The 11,752-nt window shown below is 40.1% G+C and overlaps 1 protein-coding gene and 1 pseudogene across 4 annotated transcripts in view; one reads left to right on the forward strand and one right to left on the reverse strand.

Annotated features, from left to right (window-relative positions):
* Positions 1 to 11,752, reverse strand: part of Corin (corin, serine peptidase) — a 211,355-nt gene that overhangs the window by 5,273 nt on the left and 194,330 nt on the right. For all 4 annotated transcript variants that reach the window (XM_031342604.1, XM_031342603.1, XM_031342602.1 and 1 more), the window contains 2 exons: positions 10,921 to 10,970; positions 10,602 to 10,776 (listed from right to left, as the gene is read on the reverse strand). In XM_031342604.1, coding sequence (XP_031198464.1) covers positions 10,602 to 10,776; positions 10,921 to 10,970 — 225 coding nt within the window. The remainder of the gene's footprint in view (positions 1 to 10,601; positions 10,777 to 10,920; positions 10,971 to 11,752) is intronic.
* On the forward strand, positions 2,635 to 2,753 carry LOC116071616 (annotated as a pseudogene).

Genomic DNA, 11,752 nt, shown 5'->3' on the forward strand with positions numbered 1-11,752 from the left:
TTCTTCTGTAACTACTTTAATTATTTCATTTTTTTTTTAAAAAAAATATGGAATGCTTCACAAATTTGCATATCATCCTTTTGTAGGGCCATGATAATCTCCCATTCATCATTGCAATTCTAGAAGCAAGTACTCAGCCTTCTGGAATAGGACACTCTTGAAAATAGAGCTTGCTTGGTCTTAGGGGCAGTCAGCTGTTTGATGACATAAGAATGATGCTTGAAAATTAAGAGAAACAGAGAGGAGCATCGAAGAACATTAAAGAAGAATGGAGAGGATGGGGAAGCCAAAACTAAGAGGTTCTTCCAAGAGAGAACAAACCCTTCAGGGAAGCACCAGGTTTTCAGGGCAGCTATTTCCAAGGTTTTAAATGCCCACTTACAAACCACAATGGCCAATCTCAAGTCCCATTTTGAAAGAGCATTTGTCTTCAATATTTTAGGCAATTTTTTTAACCTCAAAATTAGCTTTCTTCTCCAAGTTTACAGGTCCTATCAGCTTTAGAAATTTCCTCCAATCTCATGAGTTGCTCCCTGCCCCTTGGCTATCTTTTTTCCTGGGTCTTTCTCCCATCCCCTTGATGTCAATGTTGGTGTGCTCTGGGACCCCTCCTCAGCATCCTCTATGCATGCCTCACCCCCTTCATGTTTTCCTGCAGACCAATGGTCTTAAACATACCATGTTCTGGTGAATCTTGAAAGTATATCCTGAGCTATAGTCTCTGACCCGAGTCACAAACTTGATTCAATTGTCTATTAAACATGGTCACATGCATGTTTGATAATAGCCAAGATTTGTCTACATGATTGGTAAATGATTAATCATTCAGAATTTTTGGAAATCAAGTGCTTCCCATTACCAGTGACTAACTGAATCATTTCTCTCTTAAACCCAATGTTCGGGGCAGCAGAATCTGGCTATCAATGTGTAATCTGAACCTGAATGCCTTCTCTGTTGTTCTCTGCTTATGAACCTGCTTTAATTTCTGTCTCATGTTTTTCACCGATATCAAGGATATTTGATGTTGATTGATCTCTTTGTCTACTCTCTTTCTTTCCCTTGCCCTCACAGAGTTTTATATCAGTGAAATAAAAACTATGTTATGTGTTACTTTCACATTGCTGTGGCCATGCCACGAACACAGCCTAAGTGAGGAGAGATTTCTTTTGGTTCATAGTTTGAGAAGACTCCAGTCCACTGTCATAAGGAAGCCACGGTAGCAAGTATATGTGGCAAATGCTTCCTCAACAATATTGCAGCACAGAAAGCAGAGAGCAAGGGTGGAACTAGAGGCCAGGTTATAACGTCCAAAGCCCCATACACTTCTAGACCCTAACTTCCAGTATAGCACTATGTGCTAGAGTACAAACATTCAAAATATGAGCCTAGGAGGTGTCTTAGGTGGTTTGGTTGCTCTACAGACAATCTGTACATTTGCAATTTGTTTTAAAGAAAATGATGTCAAACTTACAAGAATGATGTCATGGGTTGGATACAATAGATATACAAATAAATTTCAAATTTTCTAGACCAAGCATTCTGCTAGAGATGACAACAAACAACAAAGGCTGACCTCTGCCATCATACAAATTGGATGATGAAGCTGAGTGAAGCTGGCCAATGCATGAAAGGACTATAATAAGTTGGAGGAAATGTTATGTCCTGGGCGTGACAAGATAATGTTACAAAATGATGTTTTATTACATAGTGCCATCACTCAAAGCGCATGCTTTCCCTCCTGTCTTCTCCCTTTCTGTAGCCGTTTGCTCCTCCCTGAACCCTTCCTAGTCTACAGGAATCAGTCTCCATGTCCACTGAGGAAATCTTATATTTACGTGGAATTTTATTGTTTAAGACATCTGAAATCAACAGCACTTTTTCAGACTGACTTATTCAATGCTCCGTTTGAAGCTTCTTACCCTGGAACCACAATGACTTAGCTCTAGTTGTTGCAACAATTTACCCTCTGCTTCAGTCATAAGCAATATTTAAAGTAATTGAACATTCTTAATTATTTGTAATAAAATGTAATAACACCAAAATTAGTCAATTATAGTGGGGTTAGTTTAAGTCCAACAATAAAACACAGGGGTCAGTAAGTTACATTCAGTTTTGCTACCCAGCCTAACACCCTCAGAGCATTAACATCCATCAAGAGCAAGACGGGGCAAAAGTAGATAAGACTTATTCTTTTCTGTTTGGTTATGCACATGATACAAAATACAAAGTGCTTCTTAATGGTTTCCCTCTGTGGCTGTGGAAAACAGAACCGAGAAGGTAGGAAGGGGTTTCTGAAGTGAAGGAGAGGTGTGGGAATGGCAGATTAACTTCATTATGCAAACCAGTCATTTTTCATGTGGTGGTAAACATGGCTTGGAACATACTGAGCATGAGCTGGAAAAATGAGTCAGAAATGAAGACAGAGACAACAGGTACAGGCCCTGTCTCTTGGCTGAAAAAGACTTGGGGAAAGAGGTCTGGGCTACATGGATGCAACATGAATCTACTATCAGTGAAATGGACTCACTGAGAAGCAAAGGAACAGGACATGGTTATAAAGTTAAAAATGGAAATCAGGATACAAGAAGCTAAGTATATGAACACAAAATCCTAAGCATAATGAAGGTAACTTCGGTCTATGGCCATACCACCCTGAATGCGCCCTATCTCGTCTGATCTCAGAAGCTAAGGAGGGTCGGGCCTGGTTAGTACTTGGATGGGAGACCACCTGGGAATACTGGGTGCTATAGGCTTAAAAAAGAAAAAAGAAAAGAAAAAAAAGAAGATAACTTCCCATTGGTATGCCAAATCTCAAAACAGCATTAAAGAGAAGTACAGCATCCTTAGTGATACTTGTGCAAAACCTCTTTGGTTCTCACAGCCGAGAGGATTGTTCTGAGGGGATTGTTCTGATGCTAAGTGCTTCCTCTGTAAGCACAAGGACCTGAGTTAGATCCCCAGAACTCACACTAGCAAAAATATGGCCACGTGCATTTGTAAACTCATCTGGGAATGAGACAACAGATAGACAGGTCTCTGGAGCTTGATGGCGAGCCAGCCTACTCTATTTGACAAATTCCATACCACTGAGAGATTATTTCAACCTCTTCCCCTTTCCCTGACACACACATGACTAGGCACACACATGTACATGTGAATGTACCACACACACACACACACACACACACACACACACACACACACACACACAGTGAGAGAGCTCTTATTCTAAGACTGAGTAATCAGGCTCAAATAGAGCCAATGACTCCAATGACCCAGAATGAAAATGGCGCAGGAAGCTGTGTTAGCTAACATTTTTTTCCTTTTGTTCTTCCTGCGGACATACTGTGAGTTTTATAGCTCACATCAAAAACCAAATGTGTCACGCTTATATGAATATATGCTATAGGTGAGGCAGATGAGTTAATATAACTTCAATGTTTAAGTCTTCAACTATGAAGTCTAAAGGGAAACCTAGTGACTTGCATATGTCATATGAACTGTGGCATCTGCCCCTGGGCAAATAAGCCCGTCACTTTGGTTTGTTATTCACCATGTTCAACTCTAGTGTTTAGACATTGAAATATGACTTAGTTCCGCTAATCAAATGCACTTTGAAGTTTTTATTCTTTTGGAGGTTGACTCCAGGGCCTTGGGCATGCTAGCAATTCCTCTACCTATGGCTGGCCTCCTCCATTTCATCTACTCAGATTTACAAGTATTTGTTGTCTTTATATTCTTTAGGATACAAAATGTTCTACCATCTGCAGTTTCTATTTTGTGTTTGACTATTTTATATGAACTACTTTGCCCATTTGACATTTGAAAAATTGATACCCATAATTAACAAGTATAATAAAATCTATCCTGCATTACAAGACTTACCCAGCACAGCTAACTGGTGATCTGAAGGCCATTTGAAAGTATCAAAATTTGCACTCAGGAAAGACACATACTGCTGTTCTACAAATCTTAGGAAACTTTTTATTTTTAACATTGTCCTCTGTCATTAGTATTTTTAAATTGTTGTCTGCAGGAAGGGTGCACAAAATTTAGACTAGGGTGGTTGCAAAGTAAATGCAGGAAGAGGCAGGTGTGAGTTACTGAGAAAAGTATGTCAGCCATGAGCTCTAGCTCAGCACCTTCCACCTCTTGCTGTCAGCTAATCACTGTCCTGATGAAGTGGAAGACCCAGTGTATCTGACCTTCCAGTTGTTCAAGGAGAACCAAATATGTAGATTTTATGCAAAACATCAAGTTTCAAAGGTTAGATGAAGGGTTTTAAAAGCAAATTAGATACACAGTCTAGATTATCCATTTGGTTATGAGCCCTATAATTTTCCGACCATTTTTACACATTATTTCAAGCGATCCTCATCTTATCTGCTATGAGAGGTGCATTACTTACTTAATGGTAAGTTATGTAAGTCACAAAGACAGTAATAATAACTAATGGGATCAGAAAGGTAGTCCTTTGAACACCTACACCACACATTTTCTATTAAACCTTGAGGCAGTGAAAAGCATCCATAGATATCAACTGAGGTACTAGGAAAGAAAAACTTGTCAGGTGAAAGGAAAGTCATTTGTGGGCAAGATGATGGCAGATGACAAGGGGAGATACTGTCATGCAAAGTGTGATAGAAGTCAGGCACCAGTGTAAAACTATAGAAAGTGAAGAGCTCTGTAAGGCAAGGACCCAGAAAAACGTCTGTGTGTGTGTGTGTGTGTGTCTTAGTACTTTGCAGTTAGATTTAAGAGGGTTTTGAAAAGGGATGGAAGAAAAAAGGAAGAAAGGAAAGAAGGAAAGAAGGAAGGAGACAGGCATCATAATGGAGCCAGTCACAAAGTCCCCTAGTTAGTAGTAAAGTTAAGTAGAAATAGTAGCCTTCACTGTGTGTCTTCTGCCATCACAAGTGATCCCAGTAAGTGGGGTAAGGGAAGAGCCATCTGAACAGTTAATGTGACCACAGATGGATGGAACACTGCGGAATTGGAGTCTGTCAAAGAGTATCACAGACCTACAGCAATTACCAAAAGTCTTAGCTGTAAAATGAGTCGCAGTTTGTTTCAAAGGAAAAGCATGGGAAATGGAAATGGATCCCATTAAAAGAGGGAAAAGTGCTGTCTATTCCAGCTCATTTCATCTTAACAGATAACTGGAACCAAGCACAGCAGTCTGTCTACAATATCCCTCTGCTTCCACATCTCCATTCAAGAATGATATGCAGCTGATATCCATAAAATTAACATTCTATATGATTAATATATGTGTGTTTAAAACACTGCAATACTGAAGTGATGGATTGTTCAAAACAAGGGAAGAGCCAACGATAGACTACTGACTATCTATCTGATCATTGAAAGACAGGAACAATCAATAGCCATGTAAAATAGGGTGTTCATTACACATTTAAAAGGGTATCTTTTCTAAGCAGTAAAGTGTGTGTGTGTGTGTGTGTGTGTGTGTGTGTGTGTGTGTGATAGTAGTATATAGTAATGATAAGTGGAAGGAAAGATAAGGTGGGGGCAGGAAATTCATATTTGCTAAAAATGGCATTTAATTGGATCAGAAACTTAAGACAGATTTAAAAAGCCAGACAGTGGCCCCTGAACACTCAGTTTCCCAAGAGTGGGTAAAGATAAAAAAAAAAGGAAGAAAGGAAGAAAGAGAGAGAGAGAGAGAGAGAGAGAGAGAGAGAGAGAGAGAGAGAGAGAGAGAGAGAAAGAGAGAAAGAAAGGAAGAAAGAAAGAAAGAAAATGGTAGGTCATGAAAACAAGATGAAGGCCAAAGACTCTTTCACTATTCTAGTCTAAAAATAGAGAAAGTTATTCCAAGGAGGATGCAATGATAGGACAGTAAGGGACATACCAGTGAGTGGAAATCAAAAATGCACTACTGGGCTTGGCAAGGTGGAAGTCATTACCAAACTCCAGTAAGCATCATTTCTTTGCTATCTTTGGTGACAGCCCAGCTTACCACAGGCTAAGGAGACACTGAGATAGGCATGGAAAGGGTAACCATTGCAGACATTTCAGGTGTCTCCCAGTGAACAGCAATCAACATAGAGCAATAGTTGAAGACAGAAGTAAAGCAAACAGAGGGCATCTTATGTCAGTAAATTAAGGCACCAATGGGAGAGGATCCATCCAGCTCCCAGGGAGCAACTGAGGCAGAAAAGAAATGATGCTGTGAGGAGTAACGCTCATGAAGGGACATGATTGTGCTTAATGGAAGGGGCATATCATCCATCACAACGAAAGGCAAAATAAGACATAAGACCAATGATACAAAGAAAGTTTAGGAACAAGGGATTAAGCTGTGATGAATGATAGGACGATGATTTGTTGAGACAAAAGCTGTCAAAAGCTGTCAAAACCTGTCTTTTAGGGTGAAAACTGACTTCACTGTGAAAGTCTCTGTTGCATTAGTTAGATGCTTATTTGCGGTTCATAATTGTGCATTGTGCATTTGACGTGAGCTTGTTAGCAATTGGGTGCATGATATCTATCCTCTAACAGCGGTCAATCTTCCTGTCCCAGGTGTACTGTACCGGAACAGGAAATGATAACACCGGAAGCAGTTAACTCCATCTCTTTTGTTCCGAAGGCTTCCCACTGCACCACTGTTCTTTCTCTAATTCAACTTTGACAAATTTAATTTGCCTAGAGTTTTCTTTTAATCGAAAATTAAAAGCAGGAGGGGCGCATTTGGTGTTAGAAGTTCCAGAAACTGTGGAGATTGGTTAGTAATTCAGGCCAACTACTATGTATAGTACAAACGGAAAGGAGCTTAGAGTATCTCTAGAGGCCACAGAACAGTGAGGAGTATGGAGCCAGGTTCCAGGCACCTGAGAGTTTTTAAAACCACATTAGTTTACACTTCAATAACACTGAGAATAGTACCATAAAAGAGGTGTGGCTCCTAATGTGAGAAGTTATGTGTTCATGTACATTTTTACTCATGGGAATGTATCAAATCCTGCCAGAAGATGAGACAGAAAAATAAACTATGAATGGCTGACCTTGTTCATAAGCACCAAGATGAAGGTACTCCTAAGGACACAACACAGACCTCAGTAATTCCTTTCTGAGTGAATTATAAAATTGCCAGATCAGTGGAGTTGAGACATTAAGGACATGCTTTTTTTCTGTGCCAAATAAGAGAAGGAACTTTCCCAACTTAGATGGAAAGATACTCAGGGATTATTAAGGATCCAACTGATGTTGAAAGTCAGACATTACAAAATGTGTTCTTCACCTTGGAGTCCTTCCTGCTGTATCTGACAGGAAGATCCAGGAATAAGAATGTTGAAGGTCTTGTCAAAGAACAGATGTGATCCACCTATGGGACTATACAAGTTGTGGGAAAAGAAGAGAAGCTAGGCAATATGGGCAGAAATGCAGACATATAGCCAAAATTCTGGATTGGCTGGTGTGGTAGAAATCAAGACACGGGTGACATAATGGGACTAAAGATATGGACAGGATGACTGCTTTCCATGCACACTTCCTGGAAAGGAATTAGATGCTTTAATATTTACTCACTGTGGCCTGGCCCAGGAAGTTTGTCTTTTAGTCCTTCAAGGGTGAAGGAAGGTAGGGAATTACCTGTTAAATTACCCCTGAATGTTAAAGTCTTTTCCTCCTTAGAACCTTTAAAGTTGAGTTGGTATTGAGGAATATGGAGCTCGATGTGGTCAACTTAGTATCTCATGGTTTTAATTTTTTGTTTGGTATCTTAAAATACCTCTCCATGGAAATGAAAAGCAAATTGTCTTTCCTTTCCCACCAATATAATTAAAAGAGACAGAATGAAAAAGCTCACAGATGGATCATATTATGCCTTGCCAAAGTACGGATCAGAATATGAAGTAAATCCCAATAATTGCAGCAACTGATGGCCCCAGCAGAGAATAGGCCTTGAAATTAAAAGTTCTGAGAAGCCAGCAGTGCCACTTGTGAGACCATAAAACAGAATTAGGTTATGACTATGCAATCAAAATGAACTTGTTTGAAGTTGGGCAATTTCTAACCTCATTTGGATGATCAGGCCCTTCTTGACAGCACTGTTAAATTCTACAAAATTTCTTGAAGAACTTTGGTATCTTTTCCATGTCATGGACTATAAACACACACTTATTCCTTCTTAAAGGCTTCCTTCCTCACTATGTAGGTCCTCCAGTGCAAGAGGAAACTTTGATACCACATGTGGAAATGGTAAGAGCAGCCCATAAACTTGAATTAATAAGCACATTAGCACTGTTGCTCCTCTAAAAAGCTGTGGATTCATTTAGGTACTCACCTTTGATGAATGTGCTTCTCTAGAATAATCTTTTGCTTGTTGTGGGCTACAAATTAGAACTATAAAAGACATCTGAAAACATCTGGCTCCTTCTAGAGCAAGAACATCACAGTGTGTTTCTAGACATACTCTGGATCATTCTGGGTCTCACATATGAGAATTCTCAAGAAAAGGTACTGGTTTGATACTTACATATAATTTTTTTCCCTAAAAAAGAGATCTAAAGTTATCGCATTTTTTTATTTGTCACCACTTGTCACATATCCTGAATATATATTTAAATTGTCTGTCTCCTTTGTTGGTTGGAATTATCCAAGAGACTCCCCAAACATAGGCTTTTGCTATTGCCCTTGGTTAACTCCAAGCAGTGGAGAATCATGCATTTCAGACATACTTACAGGTCTCTGTATTGGATCTGGCTTGAAACATTAGCTTTTATAATATCAGAAAATGTCATGCAAGCATCTAAAGATGGGATGAAATCAAAAGCACTCCATACCTGTGAACCACAATGATAGCCAGTAAGGGACAATAGCCTTAAGGGCACAGTAGTAGTACACATACAATAGCAACTGACAGGGACAATCACAGAAAACTACAATCAATCAAATGCAGAGTTGTGGAGCCCAATCTCAGCTGATACATCTATAACACATCGCATTCACCTAAGGGTCAGGGATCATTGCAGAAAACTCAGTAGAAAGATTGTAAGAGCCAGAGAATCAAGGAACTTTCTATGAAATTGTGTCTTCTAGAAATGTCAGAGAAGTCACACCCATGAAGACTCACTAATATGGCTGACTAAACATGGCCTGACAGTGACGACACTAATAGACATGCTAACATGGATAAAGTAGGAGAAGTTCAGGTGACCTCAACCCTAGACAGGGAACTACAGGCAACTAAGGAATGCTCAGAATGGGAGAAACAGTCTTCTGCAGGGTAGAGCACACCAGTTGGTTACCCAATATTAAACTGTCAGCCCTGAAAACATCCAAACATGAGTAAAATTGTAGAATGAACAAATTGTATTTATATATTTAAAAGTATACACATATATTTGTAATAAGATCAAAAGTCAAAGAGGCCATAAATTTGAAAGAGAGCAAGGTTGGTAGATGAGTGACTCTAGAGGCAGGAAAGGGAGGGGAGAAATGATTTAACTATAGTATAATCCCAAATAAAGTTACTGCCTTCCTACCGAGCCCCTCAAGGGCCAAAGCAAGTATTCATGTCTGTAATCCCTGTATAAAGCTGAGTGGTTTTCTCAGCCTCCCTTAGAAGCAATAGCACCCAAGGATGCTGGCATTACACCAGATGAATTTTACCCCAGCAGTCTTATAATTACAGCAAATCGAAACTATCCCAAATGTTCATCAACTGATGACTAGTAGGAAAAAATTCCCGGCAAGTCTATACAGACTAGTACTTAGCTTCCAAAACATGTATTAGCACTAGAAGAACCAACCTAGAGGAATGGCCATGGTATATTACCAAAAGGGAAAAGCATTGATGATGTACAACGTGTGATAATGTACAACAGTGACACCATGTGAACAGTTGGATGTGTTTGAAGCCATGGAGAGATGTTCATCAGGCTGGAAGAGGGGTTACCTTTAGAATGATGAGGAAGTGAAAAAGGAAGCTTGGATCAAGCTGAATACAGCTAGCAAAATGCAAGTATACACAGACCAGAATGCCAGGGGCATTGCACAGGGCATGCTTGCAGCAATACTCTTTAAAGTTAAACACACTTTTTTCAGGCTTACTAGCTGTTGCCCAGCATGGTTCCTACGGCTTTAAATAGACCATCTCACTTCCTGAACACACAAATCTGTGAAGAAGCACATTGTTAGGACAAAAACTTGGTTCTGGATCTTTGAGGAACCTAACACAAATATACCTTTATTTCTACTTCCCAAACACCTGCACATCGTCCAACTGAACCTCATGTAGCTTCCAAACAATCATTTCCATGTATGTTCACACACGTATAATACAAATCCCCATTAGATGTGCAGAATGGAGGTGGAATGGCAGTGGCTGAGAATTCAGTCTCCGAACTTTGTGGTTTTCCTCCCTCCTTAGCACATACATCCTAAGTACCATAGAGCTATTGGACATAGGTGAGTGGAAGACCAGAGGGCAGAAAGAGCTCCACAGATGAAGACTCTTCCCATTCTCCTGGGAGGAAGAATGGCTATGATATTTGAGTTTAGTTACATATACCACTGAGAATTCCCAAGTGACAAATGGTAAGATCCAGCGAAACGTGAAAAGAAACATTGCAACCTACCCTTCAAAGCAATGGGCAACTGTGAGAATCCACTTCTTGGCAATGAGGACGCAGCCACAGATATGTCCACTGGGTTCACTCTGCAGAGAGCACTGCCACGGCCACCTCCCAGGACGACTAGTCCGACCCCCAAGGATCCTCTTGTTCATCCGGGCAGCAGGGCGGCGGCCACAGTCTAACAAGGATCAGAAATCAAAGTCCGTGATTCATGTCCAAATCCAAGCAGATGCTGAGCTCTGGCTGTTATGCACAAATGATTCTGTTTCCCAGGGGCCAGCACAGCTAATGCCATATCCCTATGATACATCACCAATCTCACCTTGCTTGGTACACAGAAGGGAAATCTTACTTCTGCTTGGGCAGGACTGCCTAGGATTGGAAACATAAAATGTTATAAGGTGAAGTTACATGCTGAAGCATGTTATCAATGTCAGGCAACACAGGGTCCACCGTCAGAGGAGATCATACTCTCCGAGTACAGTTGTCTTATGGCAAGACTTCTCGGTGCACAGGTGTGGTCAGATCCACACTGGAAACATGCACACTACTTGTTTTAGTTTATTTGATATCGTAATGAGATGTCACGTTTGTGGAAAGAGCAATTCTTATCATGAATTCATCATCACCATAGTTGATAGTCTATGGTGAAGGATGAGAAGATCAGATACACACCCACCCCACCTCCCCCCCCAAAAAAAACTCTGAGCTATGGACTGAGAGGAATAAAATATTACCTTATATTTTTAAATAGAAGATCAATGAACGAGGATATTTAGACTAAAAGAAAAAAAACTTGCCCAGACTGTCAAAGTTAAACTGTAGGAAGAGATAACAGGAGAATGTGAGCTTGAATTTATTCTCTATAATTCCAGATGTCATGACTAGAACTAGTAAACTCATTATTGGAAGTGTGGATCCTTTCTGGGCTCCCTAAAAATCTCAATTAATTTACAAAGCCATAGGCAAGCTCCCTCTCTCTCTCTCTTTCTCTCTCTTCCTCTCTCTCTCTCTCTCTCTCTCTCTCTCTCTCTCTCTCTCTCATGTGTGTGTGTGTGTGTGTGTGTGTGTGTGGTTGCACAAACGAATTCACTTTAGGTTAAGTTAAATGTAATCAGCAATTTTTTTTTCTGGCCATCTAACGTTTTTTTTTT

Source organism: Mastomys coucha, unplaced genomic scaffold (genome assembly GCF_008632895.1).
Source record: "Mastomys coucha isolate ucsf_1 unplaced genomic scaffold, UCSF_Mcou_1 pScaffold22, whole genome shotgun sequence".
Classification (NCBI taxonomy): Eukaryota; Metazoa; Chordata; class Mammalia; order Rodentia; family Muridae; genus Mastomys; species Mastomys coucha.